This window comes from Schistocerca cancellata, chromosome 3 (assembly GCF_023864275.1).
Source record: "Schistocerca cancellata isolate TAMUIC-IGC-003103 chromosome 3, iqSchCanc2.1, whole genome shotgun sequence".
Classification (NCBI taxonomy): domain Eukaryota; kingdom Metazoa; phylum Arthropoda; class Insecta; order Orthoptera; family Acrididae; genus Schistocerca; species Schistocerca cancellata.
In genome coordinates this window covers 791,705,575-791,727,501 of record NC_064628.1, presented here as the reverse complement: position 1 = coordinate 791,727,501, position 21,927 = coordinate 791,705,575, and the positions used below count along the sequence as shown (strand labels likewise).

The 21,927-nt window shown below is 42.9% G+C and overlaps 1 protein-coding gene across 1 annotated transcript in view; it reads right to left on the bottom strand.

The window, feature by feature from the left end:
• Window positions 1–21,927, bottom strand: part of LOC126176568 (dynein beta chain, ciliary) — a 790,269-nt gene that overhangs the window by 603,575 nt on the left and 164,767 nt on the right. Inside the window, exons 12-13 of the mRNA XM_049923728.1 lie at window positions 17,706–17,860; window positions 4,683–4,878 (exon numbers count right to left, since the gene is read on the bottom strand). Coding sequence (XP_049779685.1) covers window positions 4,683–4,878; window positions 17,706–17,860 — 351 coding nt within the window. The remainder of the gene's footprint in view (window positions 1–4,682; window positions 4,879–17,705; window positions 17,861–21,927) is intronic.

Below are 21,927 nucleotides of genomic sequence, written 5' to 3'. Positions count from 1 at the left end.
TCCCCCATTCGGATCACCGGGCGGGCATTTCTCAGGACGACGTTGCTATCAGGAGAAAGAAAATTGGCGTTCTACGGATCGGAGCGTGGAATTTGAGATCCCTTAATCTAGCAGGTAGTTTAGAAAATTTAAAAAGGGAAACGGATAGGTTAGATGTAGTGGGAATTAGCGAAGTTCGGTGGCAGGAGGAACAAGACTTCTGGTCAGGTGAATACAGGAGTAGCTTTAATAATGAATAGGAATATAGGAATGCGGATAAGCTACTACAAACAGCATAGTGAACGCATTATTGTGGCCAAGATAGACACGAAGCCCACGCCTACTACAGTAGTACAAGTTTATATGCCAACTAGCTCTGCAGATGACGAAGAGATTGATGAAATGTATGATGAGATAAAAGAAATTATTCAGATAGTGAAGGGAGACGAAAATTTAATAGTCATGGGTGACTGGAACTCGATAGTAGGAAAAGGAAGAGAAGGAAACGTAGCAGGTGAATATGGAATGGGAAGAAGGAATGAAAGAGGAAGCCGCCTGGTAGAATTTTGCACAGAGCTTATCTTAATCATAGTTCTTGGTTCAAGAATCATAAAACGAGGTTGTATACATGGAAGAAGCCTGGCGATACTGGAAGGTCTCAGATAGATTATATAATGGTAAGAAAGAGATTTAGGAACCAGGTTTTAAATTGTAAGACATTTCCAGGGGCAGATGTGGACTCTGACGACAATCTATTGGTTATGAACTGTAGTTTAAAACTGAAGAAACTGCAAAAAGGTAGGAATTTGAGGAGATGACACCTGGATAAACTGAAAGAACCAGAGGTTGTAGAGAGCTTCAGGGAGAGCATTAGGGAACGATTGACGAGAATGGGGGAAGGAAATACAGTAGAAGACGAATGGGTAGCTTTGAGAGATGAAATAGTGAAGGTAGCAGAGGATCAAGTAGGTAAAAAGACGAGGACTAATAGAAATCCTTGGGAAACAGAAGAGATACTGAATTCAATTGATGAAAAGAGAAAATATAAAAATGCAGTAAATGAAGCGGGCAAAAAGGAATACAAAAGGACGAATGTAAGGATGTAGAAGCATGTATCACTAGGGGAAAGATAGATACTGCCTACAGGAAAATTAAAGACACTTTTGGAGAAAAGAGAACCACTTGAATGAATATCAGGAGCTCAGATGGAAACCCAGTTCTAAGCAAAGAAGGGAAAGCAGAAAGGTGGAAGGAGTACATATGGGGTCTATACAAGGGCGATGTTCTTGAGGACAATATTATAGAAATGGAAGAGAATGTAGATGAAGATGAAATAGGAGATATGATATTGCGTGACAGATATTGCGTTTGACAGAGCACTGAAAGACCTACGTCGAAACAAGGCCACAGGAGTAGACAACATTCCATTAGAACTACTGGCTGCCTTGGGAAAGTCAGGCCTAACAAAACTCTACCATCTGGTGGGCAAGATGTATGAGACAGGCGAAATACCCTCAGACTTCAAGAAGAATATAATAATCCCAATCCCAAAGAAAGCAGGTGTTGACAGATGTGAAAATTACCGAACTATCAGTTTAATAAGCCACGGCTGCAAAATACTAACACGAATTCTTTACAGACGAAAGGAAAAACTGGTAGAAGCCGACCTCTGGGAAGATCAGTTTGGATTCGGTAGAAATGTTGGAACACGTGAGACAATACTGACCCTACGACTTATCTTAGAAAATAGATTAAGGAAGGGGAAACCTACGTTTCTCACATTTGTAGACTTAGAGAAAGCTTTTGACAATGTTGACCGGAATACTCTCTTTCAAATTCTGAAGGTGGCAGGGGTAAAATACAGGGAGCGAAAGGCTATTTACAATTTGTACAGAAACCAGATGGCAGTTATAAGAGTAGAGGGACATGAAAGGGAAGCAGTGGTTGGGAAGGGAGTGAGACAGGATTGTAGCCTATTCCAGATGTTAATCAATCTGTATATTGAGCAAGCAGTAAAGGAAACAAAAGAAAAATTTCGAGCAGGAATTAGAATTCATGAACAAATAGAAACTTTGAGATTCGCCGATGACATTGTAATTCTGTCAGAGACGGCAAATGACCTGGAAGAGCAGCTGAACGGAATGGACAGCGACTTAAAAGGAGGATATAAGATGAACATCAACAAAAGCAAAACGAGGATAATGGACTGTAGGCGAATTAAATCGAGTGATGCTGCGGGAATTATATTAGGAAATGAGACACTTAAAGTAGTAAATGAGTTTTGCTATTTGGGGAGCAAAATAACTGATGATGGTCGAAGTAGAGAGGGTATTAAATGTAGAATGGCAATGGAAAGGAAAGCGTTTCTGAAGAAGAGAAATTTGTTAACATCGAGTTTAGATTTAAGCGTCAGGAAGTCGTTTCTGAAAGTATTTGTATGGAGTGTAGCCATGCATGGAAGTGAAACGTGGACGATAAATTGTTTAGACAAGAAGAGAATAGAAGCTTTCGAAATGTGGTGCTACAGAAGAATGCTGAAGATTAGATGGGCAGATCACATAACTAATGAGAAGGTATTGAATAGAATTGGGAGACATGTTTAAGGCATCAAGGGATCACCAATTTAGTACTGGAGGGCAGCGTGGAGGGTAAAATTCGTAGTGGGATACCAAGAGATGAATACAGTAAGCAGATTCAGAAGGATGTGGGATGCAGTTAGTACTGGGAGATGAAGATGCTTGCACAGGATAGAGTAGCATGGAAAGCTGCATCAAACCAGTCTCTGGACTGAAGACCACAACAACAACAACAACAACAATTGTTAACACAACACTTTCAAATGAGCCTGACTAAAGATTTAACTTGTGACCTCGCACTCAAAGGGTCCCTTGTTAGAATGTGCCCTATCGGAGTTTTTAGCTTCTTTTAGCAAGCATCGATCACCAATGTGCAAAGGAACCATTGTCGATACTCTTACTAGTAATCGAAAAGTCATTGATTTTCGAGTTTATACGAAGGCTTAGCGACAGTTGTTACTCCTTCATACCACCCGAGAGAGTAATAGCGAGTGTGAGGGGCGAGGGGGAGTAGTGTCAGTGGTGTACACGTTCCGCTTTTAACCCGCCCATGCTTGCCCGCTGGCCAGGCGGGCAGGCCGCCGCGCGTTGTCAACAGAACGGGCAGGCTGCTTCACTCCCAGCCAAGCCAAGCAGAACCCAACCCGCGAAGGCTGCGGGAAACTTGCTTGCCTGCCCATATTACTGCTGAGCTGCGCTACGCAGCCGTTTAGACTGCGCGCGTCATTGTCGTATTACGAACGTTAGTTAAAAGTTTTTATTTTACCTGAGCACCAAAAGACAAACCCCAATATATGTATTAATTTCAGGTCAAAAAATATTGGGCTTTATTTGTACATTCTTCCTTTACGCATATATTTCGAGCTTATTATCCATATAAATAAAAATGAATTGCCAAATGTGTCGATAATCGTAAAACTCGAGAACGGCTGGACCAATTCGCCCTTTTTTTTTTGCTGTACTCGTAATTCTCACGAGAAGGTTTTAATGAAATAAAAGTTTTGGAGAATCGACCTAAAAATGGGAAAATTTGAGAAAAACTGAAAGTGCGTTTTCATTGTGCCCGTGTGTTTGTATTGCATACAACCTTGATGAAATATTGCACACTATACCTTGAAACCATAAAATTTCGTAGGGTGCATGGCAGAGGTTACTTCACCAAACGGAATTCGACAAATTGCAGATTTTTATTCCAACCTTGATTAAATTTGGCACACTTGATAATGTTTTTTGTTTTAGTAGAACGCAATGCAGTCTGTATTGCATTTTTCAACACTGAAACGGATGGATATTTGTACTAAAGAAGTGAACCTCCACCCTCCAAAAAGAAGATTGGTCCCCTACCCAGAAGAATAAATTATCTACGCCCCTGATAACCACGGTACTGCAATGAGAACCAAATTAAGATTTTGGAAGTCTAGATTCTTTAACTTTAGTATGTTTCAGCCAAATATGACACCAGTTATACAAATAATTAACTACTTTTCCAGGATGTATTTTACTGGTTCTGTGAATTCATTCGAAGTTGGCAAAATCATTCTAAATTGCCAAAATGCATTTTAACAAAATCGAAGCACTTGGTTCGTATCCAGTTCGTCTAAAAACTATAGTGCTGGGAATACAATGGCGACTCTGAGCCATTTTTCGCGGCGTCTACGTTTGCGTCATGAGAGTCCACAGCGCAACCTGTTGTCAGGTGCAGCAAGCTGAGCGGGTCCCGTGAAGCTTGGCAGGCCAGAGGGAACCTAGGTTGCCCGGGCTTGCGGGAGCCCAAGTCGGCCGCATTACCCACTATGCCTCACTCTTGTGTTTACGTCGCGGCAGGCTGACTTGCATGAATGGTTGCAGAGGAGCTAGGGGCAAGCAGGCCGCAAGTGGAATTTGTACACCTCTAAGTAGTGTGACTGGCGCACTCCAGATACCACCCATCACACCCAGTAAGGTGGCTTGCTGTGTATTGCTGTAGGTGTAATTAATACAGATGTAGATGCCACGTGAAGTTTGATGTTGGTTTCTTCTAATTCGGGCTGTTGCATAGTTTAAGTTTTACACTACAGATTCTTTCGGTGATTCCAGGGAACATTACGTTTCAAGACAGGGCAAATATGCAATGTCGGTCGTGCTGACCTGCGGGTGGAAGTTGAGCAGCAGGTCTCTGGCGTCCTGCTTGCGCGCCAGCAGGCTCAGCTTGAGGTTGTCCCCGCACTGCTGCGGCACCTGCGCGGCCCAGTCGGCGAACATCTGCTTCTGCCACGCGTCCATGCGCTCCAGCAGGCTCGCGTGGCGAGACAGAATCGCTTGCGCCTGCGCACTGCTAACGATGCTGAAACAAGTCACGTGGGAAATCAGCAGGGCCGAGTACAACACTTGCGATACGAAGGCAAGTCCACTTAAGACATAAAATTTGAAATATAGATTGGAAATATTGTCGTGTTATTCTCTAAGGACTTCTTTTCCATTTTCCATATGGCAGTAATCTACAGGGTGCGTCAAAAAAATGTATACACGCTTTGAACTGTCAGAGACAATTTATTTCCCGTTCAACAAGGTTAAATATCTGTGAGAAAGTAATGTTATGTTTCTTCAACAGGTGGCAGCAGTCGCAAGGAAGTAACTACAACATGGCGGACGTGCGTTTGAGCTTTGAAGCGCGGAAGCAGATAATTGAGTGGTACTGGAAGTTTGTAGCTGCGGTTCGAAGACAGTGGAGAAGTGAGTATGGTACAAAACCACCTTCAAGGTCAACAATTACAAGTCTACGAGACAAATTAGAAATTCATGGAACCGTGTATGATGTGCATAAAGGTCGATCAAGGCGACCTCGTACAGCTGCAAGTGATGATTCCACAACTGCGGTCTTGGAACTGTTTCAGCGTTCGCCTCAAAAATCTTCAAGGCAAGCGGCACGTGAGAGTAATGTAAGTGCTAGTAGTGTGCTACACATTCTGAAGAAAGGCAAGGTTCGTGTGTACATTCCAAGGCTGGTGCAACAGCTAAGTGACGACGATCCAGATCGAAGGTTGGAATTTTGTGAATGGGCTCAGGAGATGGTGAGACGTGAACCGGGATTTATGGGTAGCATAATTTGGTAGGATGAAGCCCAATTTAAACTCAATGGAACTGTCAATAGGCACAATTGTGTGTACTGCGCTGAAGATAATCCTCACATTACAGTTGAAAAGGCTGTGAATTTGCCTGGTGTAAATGTGTGGTGTGGTTTGTCTGCAAGGGGACTCATTGGGCCTTTCTGCTTTGAAGGTACTGTTACTGCAGAAACGTACCTAACAATGCTTGCTGACTCCATATTCCCTGCCATTCGTGCATTATACGGTACTGATGAGTTTTATTTCCAACAAGATGGCGCCCCACCGCACTATCATAGGGACGTACGAGCAAACCTGGATCACAATGTTCCAGGCCAGTGGATAGGACGCAGGGGACAAATCGAGTTTCCAGTACGCTCTCCAGACCTCACGCCGCTGGATTTCTTCTTATGGGGCACAGTAAAAGATGAGGTGTACAAACGTAAACCACGTAACCTGTACACACTTTGGAATGAGATCCGGGCGGTGTGGACAGAAATCTCATTGGACACTTTGGTACGATGTACGGAATCAGTATCAGAAATGTATTGATGCTGAAGGCCACCAGTTTGAACATTAATCACATTTGCAAAGTACATTTATTTTTCCAATTGGACTTTAGCTTTCCATTTCCAGAAATTTAACATTGTAGAACGGGAAATCAATTTTCTCTGACGCTTCAAAGTGTGTATACATTTTTTTGACGCACCCTGTATAATGCCATAAAATAGGCTAAACTTACCTAACTCCGTGACATACTTTACTTCGTGATAGCAGACACATTCTTTGTCTTTAAGTAAGGTAGGCCTTCTACACACAGTTCCAACCGTCCCCAACAAATGGCCGGAATGTCTTCACACGGGGAAGACATTTTGAACGGGAATGAACGCTGTGTGCGGAACAAGTAATTTATTGTTTTTTTGTTTGAAGGGTTCTCGGGTGTCCAGCCGGATACGATCGTCGAATGCCCACGATATTTCGGCGCGTGACCGTTCCGCCATAATCAGGTGGTGCTGATGATGATTATTCGCCGAAGTATCGTGGGCTTTCGACAATCGTACCCGGCTGGACACCCGAGAACTCTTCAAACAGCATATACGCGGGGAAAGTCTCAGATCATATAATTCACTGTTTACCGTGTGGAGAGAAATACGTGGTTTGCTGCGCTGATCCTGTAATGCACATTCATTAAGGTTCGAGCAATTAGTTAGACACTCATATAAATTTGTATTACCAGTGGAACATACCCATAATCTTAGTCACCATAGTTTCGTTTAGAAGCCTTATTACTGAATCATTCGCTTAGGAAAATGACGACTCCTCTTGTGTCCATTGCAGAAACAATGGCTCCACGTCTAAGCAAATGTGCATAGAAGGGTTAGGGTAGAGCGGGGCTATTCCGCTCACGGGGCTATTCAGCCTGAAATAAGAGATGTTGCAACAGTGCACTAGTTCCTCACAGAGTCAAGGTCGTTTTGCCTTCAGTGTGGCGTGTGTGGTTGTAGTAAGGGTATTTGTTACATTATTGACAGGACAGAAGAACAAACTCTAGAGGTGAGCGAATTGTGGTGTGTAAAATGTAAATGTCGTGTGGCTAGGGCCTCCCATCGGGTAGACCGTTCGTCTGGTGCAAGTCTTTCGATTTGACGCCACTTCGGCGACTTGCGCATCGATGGGGATGAAATGATGATGATAAGAACAGCACAGCACCCAGTCCATGAGCTGAGAAAATCTCCGACCCAGCCGGTGTAATGGGTTATTGCCATAGTTAAAGAATACAACCTAACAAATTAAGGTGTACAATCCACAATAACGTGAAATTTTAAACTCTTATTGTCACTTGTATAAGAACATACGCAGTGTACGTATCAACAAATACTGCTGACTTTATTCACAAAGGTCTGTATTTGTTGCATCTTTCGAAATATCTGCAGATGGGGCTGTTTTTCGCCCTGTTCACGTGGGGCTATTTTTTCTCAGTGAAATTACTAGTTTAATTGAGGTATTATTGGAGAATTCCACGGAACTCATTTTCTTTGTTTCTTTTTTACATACAAAAGGCAAAAGCCAAGTGCTTCATAGTCTGAAGAAGATATCAAACAAGCACAAGTGTTACAGGCAGCTCCTCTGGATAAAGTGCCAGCAATGTGCTGTGTAACTGGGGTGCTAGGTGACTGAGAAGTAGCGGTTCCGGTCTCGTAAACTGACGTACGGCCAGGAGAGTGGTGTGCTGACTACATGGCCCTCCATATCCGCATCCATTGATACCTGCGGGCTGAGGAGGACACATCGGCCAGTCGGTGCCGTTGGTCTCAGGGCCTGTTCGGGCAGAGGTAATTTTTTTTTTTTTTTTTTTTTTAGTGTGCTACTTGGTTTCACGAAGTATGTGTGAGTGCAAAGTACAAAAAACGCGGTAAATGCTTACGGCTTTGACACTGAAATACGCTGGGCGTAATAGCCTCTTGACTGGGTGAAATAGCCCCATCATTTTTATATACTGTGATTTATTCCTTCTTCAGATGTTTGTTTCATACTTTGCTAGTGTAAAGCAATTCGAATTTTTATATACTGGAATATATTCACAGTCACATATACAATTTTTTTAAAGAAGTTTCATGTTACAATATATAGGGCTTACAGTTGAAATTAGAGGTATGTGAGCAAAAGAAGATAGCCTTGTTCAGCTGATGAATTTCGTGGAGCACTTCATTAGTTTTTGAAAGAAATGTGATCTATATGCAAAGATGCTAAACATTTCTCCATTCTGTGGAGTACTTTAAAAACTATAGACCACAGTGATGACAACAAAGACAATGTGACATTGGGAAAATGGGGAGATCGTTTGCTCTTACAAGCGAACTAGAAGTTAATTTCATAATACAGATGCAGGAAATAAGGTTCAGCCTGAACGTTAACCAAATAAACCACTAACCATTGTTGCACAGTGAAATCAGTGTTTAAGTGAAAGAAGACAAGAAATGAGGGCATGTGTGCAACTTGTAAAGAGAATTACAGCTGTGGTAAGAATAAAAGTGCTTGGATTCAGTGTTGTTTTTATCTGTGATGGTTCGATGAAAGTTGTCGGTCCATTGATTCACCTGATGCTACCATTTTTATGTGTAATACTTGTGTAAATGTTGGTGACAGTGACACTGATGGTGAAATGAATGAAAAATGCGTTGAGCGAATTTTAACAATACAAAACAAAATTATCTCGGAATTCAGCAACTTTTCACGAAGTTAAAGCATGTAGCGCCACAGAATTAGTTATGCTATGGTGAAATTAGGTAGCATATCTACTTTGTTTACTATATTTTATAACTTCAAAAGTTTTCATTACGTAATTGTCTCTTACATCTAAAATACGCAATTTCTATATTGAATATTCGGTTTTTCATTTACAATCCTTAATATTGCGAAGTTAGGTAGGTTTATAATATTTTTTTCATCTTTATAGATTGGATTAACCAATTAGCGGAAGACTTAGAAGATGCCACAGGTCTATTGAAGAGACTGCCTGCGTTACACTTGTCGTCTTCTTCTGGAGTATTGCTATGCGGTCTGGGATTCGCATCAGACAAGAGTGACGGAGGACATTGAGAAAGATCAAAGAAAAGCAGCTCGTTTTATGTTATCGCGAAATAGGTGATAGAGTGCCATAGATATGATACATGGGCTGGGGTGGCAATCATTTCGTAGTGGCGGGTTATTCTCATGAACTTTCAATCACTGAGTTTCTCCTCCAAATGAGAAAATATCTTATTGGCGTTCACCTACATTGTAAGAAATGACCATTCTATTAAAATAACAGAAATTAGAGCTCGCACAGAAAGATTTAAGTGTATGTTTTGCCTGAACACTGTTCAGGAGTGGAATGATAGAGAAATAACTTGAGGGTGATTCGATAAACGCTCTGCCAGGCACTTAATTGTGAATTGCAGAGTGCTCGCGTAGGTCTAGACCTGTAGATGTAGTAAGCACACTGGACAAAAAACTCGTCATCCTCAAGAGGCATTTTGCTAATATCCTCTAACACCACTTCTTCCAGACTTCACAATGATCTCATTTCGATGGAAAACAGAGTCCACAAGCTTCTTCAGGTATGCTATACTCATAAGGATACACTCATTAGTGATTAGACCCCGCTGAGTTACCAAATTTGAGGGTGTAATACATGCTACATTTCACCAGCTGTCCTAATAATTTCAGACAATTTCTGTGAGAGTGAGATTGGCTATTAAGTGGGCCAGTCGAGATGCGCTTAGTCAAAAACTATGCTCCTATTAGATAAGAGTAGAAAGGTCACAAGAATATTCTGTGACATGGCAAAAGCTTTCGATTCAGTGAGCCACTCCTTACTTCTACGCGAATTACATTTATATGGAATGAGAGACACTGCTTTACAATGGTTCAGCTTTAACAGAATAGTGAACAGAAGGGAACAATCACTTCAAATTCAAGAAACTCCTCCTCACACTGGAAAATAATTGGTCAAGAATCCAGCAGGATTCGATATTCTGTCCTATCTGTCCGTTTTATACGCAGACGACCTACCGCTTGATACTGATGCTCATTCAGTTTTGTTTGCTGGCGAACGTCATTTCTAATTGAAAATGAATTGACTTAGGGAATTCCAGAACTTGTCATAAATATTTGAGATAAACTTGAATCTTGGTTCCATCAAAATGGACAGAAAATAAATGTAGCTAAAACAAAAATGAAGCAATGTGAAGCTAAATCGTTAGAATGAAATGAAATAAAGGTAGCTTACAATGATAAGGATATCACAGAAGTGAGACACGTCAAGTTTTTAGGCATAAGTCTTGACATAAATTTAAATTCGAAGGCACACATAGGCTTTTAACAAACAAACTTAACAGCCTACTTTTGCAGTGTATATTTTATTAGTTGCCACAAGCACAGACATCAGAAAGATAGCCTATCGCTCTTGCATTGAGCCAGTTAATTGTTATGGCAAAAACTTCTGGAGAAATTCCGCGAATGTCATTAGACTCGTAGTTAGAAAAGAAATTAGGAACAGTGTGTCGCCAAACAACAGGTATAATGTTGACCATTGTTAAAAAATCTAAATATACTATATATTCCTTCCCTTTACATACATGAGGTATTGTTGTCCTTATATAGAAATCCACATACACTTAACTCTTTCCATTTCTACCAAAACTGCAGCACTCGCCACAGAGAGAATTCTAAATTCCCAACATACTGTTTAAAACTCTATGCCCCAACACCAGAGTTCTTTATGTTCAAAGTATCTGAATGACAGGTGTCCAAGTGTGGTACAAAATACACCCTAAAATATCACAGACCCACCTTTGGCCTCAATAGAGGCCTACTTAGACACTTGCATCTGAATTAAAAATAAATAAATAAAAAGAAAAAAGAACACTCCTAAATAGTCAGCACGCAACCATATTTACATAATTTATAATGTGAATGTACACTCCTGGAAATTGAAATAAGAACACCGTGAATTCATTGTCCCAGGAAGGGGAAACTTTATTGACACATTCCTGGGGTCAGATACATCACATGATCACACTGACAGAACCACAGGCAAATAGACACAGGCAACAGAGCATGCACAATGTCGGCACTAGTACAGTGTATATCCACCTTTTGCAGCAATGCAGGCTGCTATTCGCCCATGGAGACGATCGTAGAGATGCTGGATGTAGTCCTGTGGAACGGCTTGCCATGCCATTTCCACCTGGCGCCTCAGTTGGACCAGCGTTCGTGCTGGACGTGCAGACCGCGTGAGACGACGCTTCATCCAGTCCCAAACATGCTCAATGGGGGACAGATCCGGAGATCTTGCTGGCCAGGGTAGTTGACTTACACCTTCTAGAGCACGTTGGGTGGCACGGGATACATGCGGACGTGCATTGTCCTGTTGGAACAGCAAGTTCCCTTGCCGGTCTAGGAATGGTAGAACGATGGGTTCGATGACAGTTTGGATGTACCGTGCACTATTCAGTGTCCCCTCGACGATCACCAGTGGTGTACAGCCAGTGTAGGAGATGGCTCCCCACACCATGATGCCGGGTGTTGGCCCTGTGTGCCTCGGTCGTATGCAGTCCTGATTGTGGCGCTCACCTGCACGGCGCCAAACGTGCATACGACCATCATTGGCACCAAGGCAGAAGCGACTCTCATCGCTGAAGACGACACGTCTCCATTCGTCCCTCCATTCACGCCTGTCGCGACACCACTGGAGGCGGGCTGCACGATGTTGGGGCGTGAGCGGAAGACGGCCTAACGGTGTGCGGGACCGTAGCCCAGCTTCATGGAGACGGTTGCGAATGGTCCTCGTCGATACCCCAGGAGCAACAGTGTCCCTAATTTGCTGGGAAGTGGCGGTGCGGTCCCCTATGGCACTGCGTAGGATCCTACGGTCTTGGCGTGCATCCGTGCGTCTCTGCGGTCCGGTCCCAGGTCGACGGGCACGTGCACCTTCCGCCGACCACTGGCGACAACATCGATGTACTGTGGAGACCTCACGCCCCACGTGTTGAGCAATTCGGCGGTACGTCTACCCTGCCTCCCGCATGCCCACTATACGCCCTCGCTCAAAGTCCGTCAACTGCACATACGGTTCACGTCCACGCTGTCGCGGCATGCTACCAGTGTTAAAGGCTGCGATGGAGCACCGTATGCCACGGCAAACTGGCTGACACTGACGGCGGCGGTGCACAAATGCTGCGCAGCTAGCGCCATTCGACGGCCAACACCGCGGTTCCTGGTGTGTCCGCTGTGCCGTGCGTGTGATCATTGCTTGTACAGCCCTCTCACAGTGTCTGGAGCAAGTATGGTGGGTCTGACACACCGGTGTCAATGTGTTCTTTTTTCCATTTCCAGGAGTGTATAATGACTTTCATAAAATTAAGAACCACCTCGAGTCACAAATCGTGATTTTTTTTCAATGCACGATGCATTTCGCGCTATGGGGGCTCATCTTCAGGTGCTTTGACAATCTACATCATTTTTTTTCCAAATTTAGGTTATACTGGTCCCAGTAAGATTACTGTGATATACAGTCAGATCCACAAGACAGTGTATGCCATAATTTTAAATGTAACATCTGCAGCGATATCTCTGGTAGTTGTCTCGAATCTGTAATCAATGCACTTTTGCATAGTGTATAGATTAAGTGTGAGTTGAATGTTTTGTTTTGTCGGTTTTAGTATAAAATGAGGGAAAAATATCTGATGCACCACGAGGCAGTGTTCCTTGTAAATCATCCAAAGTTACCAAAGCTTTCATATGGAGCTGCTGCTGAAATTCTTTGAAAGTCAAAGACATTCGTTGCAAAGTGGGTCAAATGATATTTAGAGTTCGGAAATGTGGTTAATTTACTGGAAGAGCGCTAAGGTGCCAAGCTATAATCGATAATGGCGGCGATTGGATCAACCATTAGGTAATTGTGCAATTAGTAGTCACATGTATTTTCGTATAAACTTATATTTATAATAGTGTCTTTTATTTCATACAGATAACAGCGTACACATTCTTGTGGAACTGACTATTAAAAAGTGGCACGCTGTGAATGTATGTTTACAAAACGAAACAAAATGGTTTTCAAGTATGGTAGAAGTATACATATTTATATACTCATAAATACTTTCCATTCTACACCACATTTGTAAACACAATTCAAAACAAGAATTTACAATGTAAAGTTGTTACATTTTTACAAATACATAGGTGTTACTGTTTCAAAGGAGGTACAAAGTTGTAATACTATTAATTTATACATAGATATTATTTATAATTTTTTGTGAATATGTCACATATGTTATCAAATGGTTGCAATATTAAATATTTGTTTCTTTAGGAAAAACAAAAACTTTTAAAATTACTGAAAAAACTGAGGCTACTAAACTCTATTCATCAAATGGTTCAAATGGCTCTGAGCACTATGCGACTTAACTTCTGAGGTCATCAGTCGTCTAGAACTTAGAACTAATTAAACCTAACTAACCTAAGGACATCACACACATCCATGCCCGAGGCAGGATTCGAACCTGCGACCGTAGCGGTCACGCGGTTCCAGACTGAAGCGCCTTTAACCGCACGGTCACACCAGCCAGCTCTATTCATCCATTCAGCCTGTTTTCAGAACGTTTTTCTATGTGTAACATTGTTTCTAATTGTTCTATTAGATCAGAATTTGTAAGATTATTTTCTGTGTGGAGTACAGTTAGGCTGTTATAAATGTCAAGCAGTCTGTGTCTGTTTAGGTACATGTGGTTAGCTATTATGGATATCTCAGTGTGGTTAAGTCTAAAAGAATCTGTGTGTTGCTTGTAGTGTATAGCGAAAATACTTCTTGTTTTACTTACGTGAAATGTAGGGCAACTGTTGTTTTGTAATTTATGTAATCCACTGTCTTCTTTTGTTGGAATGTTGATGTTTAGTGTGTGAGGTAAAGGGTGTCCAAGTTCGTTGTTTGAGGAGAAGGTTACTATAATGTTGCTGTTGATAAGTTAGCAAATTTTGTGCTGCTATGCCTAAATTGGGAATGTTTGTGAAGATATGTATTGTGTCAGTTGTTAATCGTGTAGTGCTTCTATTACTCAAGTTGGTTTGTATTTTGTTCGATAGTTTGTCAGCTGACTTTTCTGAAGATGGTATAAATTTTTTGTGTTAGTTCTTTGGGTTTTAAACGTAAAGTGTGTGTGCCCTGTTCAATGTCTATTTAAATGCAGCATACTCATGTGTATTAGCATGGTGTGATGATTTATGTATTATGGTATCAGTGTAGGTCAGTTTCCTGTATATATATAAATTTATGGACTGGTTTGTTTCATATTCAGCTGTGAACTCTATTTTATTGTGGAGCGAGTAATGAAAGAAGTTCATCAGGTTCATATTTTGTGCCATCAGACTGAAGGAAGGTGTCATCCACATATTTTCTGTAATAATATTTTCTAAGTAGTTGATGAACATTTCAGCCAGATGGCTTGACATGTTGTTTCCCTTAGCCAAACCTTCCTTCTGTTGGTAGGTATTATCATTAAATGAGGAGCAGTTGTAAGATTGTACTAGTTGAAGCAGACTGATCAACTCTAAAATCTCTTGTATGGTTAGTTTTTTATGCTTGATGAGGTTTCTTCTAATAGTTTCAATTGTCTCTTTGATAGGTAGATCTGTGAATAGGTTAACAATGTCAGATGAGGCAGATCTAGATTCTCTGGGGATTTTTAAATCTTTGATTAGCGTTTTTAACTCGTGTTTATTGAGTATGTTGGTTTCTACGTGTAAAATTCCCTAAGGATGTTATTTAATAGTTGGCAAAGATTGTATTCTGGTGTATGCTTGCAGTTAACAATCAGTCTAGCTAGACAGCTAGTTTGAGGATCTTTGATTGTGCTCTGAGTTTGTGGGCAGTGGCGTTCATGAATGTGAAACTTTCTACTTATTCATCAGATAGGAAGAAGTTAGTATGGTTAAGCAGTTTCTTCAGTTTTCTCTTGAATTTAGAGGTTGGATTCCACAAAAGAATAAAGAAAATTCTTAACTAATACAACTTCTTCCTATCTCATAAACAACTAAAAAATTCCACATTGATGAGCACCACTATCTCACAAACTCAAAACATAACTAAAAACCATGAACCTAACTCTCCAGTTAGACTGATTGTTAACTCAAAGAATATACCAGTGTACCAACTTGACCAGTCATTAAACAATGTTCTCATGGGATGTTTGAAACCACACATCAATAAAAAATAAACATAATTTAACAATATGCGCAATTACTGATTTTGTATAGTAATTAGGTTTTTTCTTCACATGGTCATAGTATTGGGTTATGGGTATATGTTTCTTTTCTGTGACAAGAAAAATACGTTATCAACACATTCAGATGATGATAGTAAGAAATTTCTATATTGGAACTACTTAAAATTAATCTGCAAAATGCGCTAGTGAAAGCACATAACATGGTGACATTCAAGTTAGTCCGTGACAGCAAAATAATTCTTAAATATATCATAAATTTTCTATTTAATCAAGAAAAATGAACAAATAAACTTCACCAGGTGTCATTTAAGACTTATCTGTATTAGAATATTACAAAAAATGAAGGAAAACCTTTTTACGTAAAAACTAACATTTTTGCAGTTACTTGTCAGAAATCAGCACCCATTACACTTTGTCTGTCAATTCCTGGCACTTTTCTTGATAGCATACATTACTTAAATTCCATACATTTTGCCCCATTCATATTATTTACATCATCAGATGCACCACACTGTCATCAGCGGCGTTTTTGAACTCCATTTCAACCTAGGTTTATTTGGAGAATCATTTCCTGCTGAAGTCACTTTCTTCCAGAAAGTTCAGTCCTCCTTCCTTTTAATTCTTTCTGATACCTTATGGGAAGTTTTTAAATGTTTCCTACTGTAGCCAGCTTTCTTGATGGTCGTTGCTGAGTGACAAGGAATGGACACAGAGCATCATTTGGAGCACCAGCTTTGTTATATGCGAATATTCTAGGCATTGCAAAAGTATTACAGATTGATGATGGTTTGGAAGGTATAGGAATAAGCATTGGCTAAGACCCTGTTCAAATCATAGCAGTCTGGTTTTTTCCAGGATGTTTAGGCGAAAATAGGATCAACTGCTTCCACCAAGATTCTTTTAACGGCTTATAGACACGCATGTCCAATAGCTGAAGAAGACGAGTGGTGTGCGCCCGTAAAGTCACAGTAGGTACACGGTTTTGGAATGTCATGGACAGCGTTTCCAGAGTCATCGGTAGACAAGGGGGAACGTTTTCCAATAACTGCTGGAACCATTCCCGAAATATTTCCACATTTGTCCAGTCTTTTGGGGAAAGACGAACTGGCGGTATCTTGGCTGATTTAGTTAGTTTTTCATCCTCATCATCGCTGGGAGAATGCGAATGCTGGAGACATTTATACCACAAAGAACTGAGCTGTGGTGGCTCCCCTGTCACCGAATGATTGTTTATTTTTTCCAACCTGACTGAGAATCTTTCCCAGACTTGAGAACGAATGAAAACCCTGGTTCATCACAGCTCTAAAGCCGTGAGAACTTACTTCATTTATTACGTTCAGCCATTAGCTTTACTTACAATAAAATATCGATACCGTAGAAGAGCTCACGAGCGAAAAATTTTCTGGTGTCCTGAGAGTTAAACCGTATCCTTGTTTCAATTTATCCCACCAGTATTAGACAGCCATTTCCTTTGCTTTTAAACACGGGTGGTTAATTCCCGCTGTTTCAGTGAGTCTATGACCACAGCCTCGAATTTTATTAGCGGAAAGTCCGAAACCTAAAGACTACATAATGGTCACATATTTAATAACTTTTACTTCTATTTCAAGCGGCATAACACAGACTTCCTATTTTTCAACAGCCTCACTATCTCGATAGGCCAAAAGTTTCACACTCCTTATGGGATCCGAAAATGTTTACTTGTTTTGTAAACAGTCCATCCTTATTCCTTCATCAACCGCAGTGCTTGTTAAAGAGTTTCAAAACAATAGGAGCGTGGGTCTTTTTCACACTCGGTCGCCATCACTGCTCGCAAAACCCAAGAAAAACGGATGCAACACTAAGCTTCCACACCGTAAACCTTTAATATTATATGCATGCAATTTTTACGTGTAATTCATTAGTATCTTACTCTCAGCCTATGTCAACCGAAAATACTGTTCAGATGGAAATAATATGCCCACTACTGATCTCACTGAAGGAAAATAACCACTCCACCACCCAAGTATTCGAGAAAGAATGTCCAAAATCTTGTATAAGGGATAAAAGATGGCGCGTGAGAGCTTGTTGGAATCCTGTATTCTTCTGACATCTGTTGGCGAAATATTGAAACTTTTCGGAGTTCAGGCAACTCTGTGAATGGGGAAATACGAACTACTACGGAGTAACTAGATATCATGATGTAACGTGGATTTACCCTTCTACTGAAACTACCCAACGCTGAGAACACATGTCTTGCTAGTCGTTCGATACGAGCAAGTGCTAATGTCGTGTGCAGTGGGGTGAGGTGGTCGTGTACTCACGGGTGCTGCAAGGCGACGAAGGAGTTGACGGGCGCCGAGATGCGCTTGCGGAGCATCTCGGACCAGCGCAGCGCGCCCGCCACGGGCGGCATGCACTTGTCCACCGGCATAAAGCCCCATCGCTGCAGCTGACCCATCTGCTCCTCGTACAGCTCCTGCAACAGTCAGCGGAACCGTGGCCATCCGGAAAAGTTTATCAAGGGAGAGGCAAGACTCTAAAATGGCAGTTTTTACGTAAATGGGTTGGTTGATGACACCTCTTGTCATTCCACATCTAAACTTGGTAGGTGATACAGAGAACTTACTACACTCCTGGAAATGGAAAAAAAGAACACATTGACACCGGTGTGTCAGACCCACCATACTTGCTCCGGACACTGCGAGAGGGCTGTACAAGCAATGATCACACGCACGGCACAGCGGACACACCAGGAACCGCGGTGTTGGCCGTCGAATGGCGCTAGCTGCGCAGCATTTGTGCACCGCCGCCGTCAGTGTCAGCCAGTTTGCCGTGGCATACGGAGCTCCATCGCAGTCTTTAACACTGGTCGCATGCCGCGACAGCGTGGACGTGAACCGTATGTGCAGTTGACGGACTTTGAGCGAGGGCGTATAGTGGGCATGCGGGAGGCCGGGTGGACGTACCGCCAAATTGCTCAACACGTGTGGCGTGAGGTCTCCACAGTACATCGATGTTGTCGCCAGTGGTCGGCGGAAGGTGCACGTGCCCGTCGACCTGGGACCGGACCGCAGCGACGCACGGATGCACGCCAAGACCGTAGGATCCTACGCAGTGCCGTAGGGGACCGCACCGCCACTTCCCAGCAAATTAGGGACACTGTTGCTCCTGGGGTATCGGCGAGGACCATTCGCAACCGTCTCCATGAAGCTGGGCTACGGTCCCGCACACCGTTAGGCCGTCTTCCGCTCACGCCCCAACATCGTGCAGCCCGCCTCCAGTGGTGTCGCGACAGGCGTGAATGGAGGGACGAATGGAGACGTGTCGTCTTCAGCGATGAGAGTCGCTTCTGCCTTGGTGCCAATGATGGTCGTATGCGTGTTTGGCGCCGTGCAGGTGAGCGCCACAATCAGGACTGCATACGACCGAGGCACACAGGGCCAACACCCGGCATCATGGTGTGGGGAGCGATCTCCTACACTGGCCGTACACCACTGGTGATCGTCGAGGGGACACTGAATAGTGCACGGTACATCCAAACCGTCATCGAACCCATCGTTCTACCACTCCTAGACCGGCAAGGGAACTTGCTGTTCCAACAGGACAATGCACGTCCGCATGTATCCCGTGCCACCCAACGTGCTCTAGAAGGTGTAAGTCAACTACCCTGGCCAGCAAGATCTCCGGATTTGTCCCCCATTGAACATGTTTGGGACTGGATGAAGCGTCGTCTCACGCGGTCTGCACGTCCAGCACGAACGCTGGTCCAACTGAGGCGCCAGGTGGAAATGGCATGGCAAGCCGTTCCACAGGACTACATACAGCATCTCTACGATCGTCTCCATGGGAGAATAGCAGCCTGCATTGCTGCGAAAGGTGGATATACACTGTACTAGTGCCGACATTGTGCATGCTCTGTTGCCTGTGTCTATGTGCCTGTGGTTCTGTCAGTGTGATCATGTGATTCATCTGACCCCAGGAATGTGTCAATAAAGTTTCCCCTTCCTGGGACAATGAATTCACGGTGTTCTTATTTCAATTTCCAGGAGTGTATATTCCAGATAATTGCTAGTTGTCTAGTTACTTTTAGAAATACCTGAAATTTATAGATGATGTTCAGATGTGTGTGAAATCTTTTGGGACTTAACTGCTAAGGTCATCAGTCCCTAACCTTACACACTACTTAACCTAAATTATCCTAAGGACAAACACACACACTCGAACCTCCGCCGGGACCAGCCGCACAGTCCATGACTGCAGCGCCCGACACCGCTCGCCTAATCCCGTGCGGATGAAATTTATACAAGTTGTTACGAAAAAGTACGGCCAAACTTTCAGGAAACATTCCTTACACACAAATAAAGAAAAGATGTTATGTGGACATGTGTCCGGAAACGCTTAATTTTCATGTTAGAGCTCATTTTAGTTTCGTCAATATGTACTGTACTTCCTCGATTCACCGCCAGTTGGCCCAATTGAAGGAAGGTAATGTTGAATCCGGTGCTTGTGTTGACATGCGACTCATTGCTCTACAGTACTAGCATCAAGCACATCAGTACGTAGCATCAACAAGTTAGTGTTCATCACGAACGTGGTTTTGCAATATTTACAAATGCGGAGTTGGAGGAAGCCCATTTAATGTATGGATTAGCACGGGGCAATAGCCGTGGCGCGGTACGTTTGTATCGAGACAGATTTCCAGAAAGAAGGTGTCCCGACAGGAAGACGTTCGAAGCAATTGATCGGCGTCTTAGGGAGCACGGAACATTCCAGCCTATGACTCGCGACTGGGGAAGACCTAGAACGACGAGGACACCTGCAATGGACGAGGCAATTCTTCGTGCAGTTGACGATAACCCTAATGTCAGCGTCAGAGAAGTTGCTGCTGTACAAGGTAACGTTGACCACGTCACTGTATGGAGAGTGCTACAGGAGAACCAGTTTTTCCGTACCATGTACAGCGTGTGCAGGCACTATCAACAGCTGATTGGCCTCCACGGGTACACTTCTGCGAATGGTTCATCCAACAATGTGTCAACCCTCATTTCAGTGCAAATGTTCTCTTTAGGGATGAGGCTTCATTCCAACGTGATCAAATTGTAAATTTTCACAATCATCATGTGTGGACTGACGAGACTCCGCACGCAATTGTGCAATCACGTCATCAACACAGATTTTCTGTGAACGTTTAGGCAGGCATTGTTGGTGATGTCTCGATTGGGCCCCATGTTCTTCCACCTACGCTCAATGGAGCACGTTATGATGATATCATACGGGATACTCTACCTGTGCTGCGAGAACATGTGCCTTTACAAGTACGACACAACAGTGGTTCATGCACGATGGAGCTCGTGCACATTTCAGTCGAAGTGTTCGTACGCTTCTCAACAACAGATTCGGTGACCGATGGATTGGTAGAGGCAGACCAATTCCATGGCCTCCACGCTCTCCTGACCTCAACCCTCTTGACTTTCATTTATGGGGGCATTTGAAAGCTCTTGTCTACGCAACTCCGGTACCAAATGTAGAGACTCTTCGTGCTCCTATTGCGGACGGCTGTGATACAATACGCCATTCTCCAGGGCTGCATCAGCGCATCAGGGATTCCATGCGACGGAGGGTGGATGCATGTATCCTCGCTAACGGAGGACATTTTGAACATTTCCTGTAACAAAGTGTTTGAAGTCACGCTGGTACGTTCTGTTGCTGTGCGTTTCCATTCCATGATTAATGTGATTTGAAGAGAAGTAATAAAATGAGCTCTAACATGGAAAGTAAGCGTTTCCGGACACATGTCTACATAACATATTTTCTTTCTTTGTGTGTGATGAATGTTTTCCAGAAAGTTTGGCCGTACCTTTTTGTAACACCCTGTATAGTGAATACAAACTTCGTACTCCATATTCCTGACTGGGGGGGCTGAACAGCGTCACATGTTGAGTGATTACTGGGAAAGACATGGTGAGTACTGATGAGAGACACTGTTATCAGCACCTGACAGAAGCCTCATAGCGCGTCTCCATATTTCCAGCTGCTCGAAACGTGCGGCATACAGACTTGTGGAGCGTTTGTTCTGACTGTGGCCTGATGCTGGATTGTATGGGAACGTGAGAGCAGTCATACTCGTAGTCAAGGTGCTGGCCGACCACAAGCTAGGAACACCGTACTGTGCACCAAGCACATCGAAGCCTCTTCACGTGTGGACCAGCCGTCCAACAAGTAATGGTTTTTTTTTTTTTTTTTTTTTGTCATCAATCTACTGACTGGTTTGATGCGGCCCGCCACGATTTCCTTTCCTGTGCTAACCTCTTCATCTCAGAGTAGCACTTGCAACCTACGTCCTCAATTATTTGCTTGACGTATTCCAATCTCTGTCTTCCTCTACAGTTTTTGCCCTCTACAGCTCCCTCTAGTACCATGGAAGTCATTCCCTCATGTCTTAGCAGATGTCCCATCATCCTGTCCCTTCTCCTTATCAGTGTTTTCCACATATTCCTTTCCTCTCCGATTCTGCGTAGAACCTCCTCATTCCTTACCTTATCA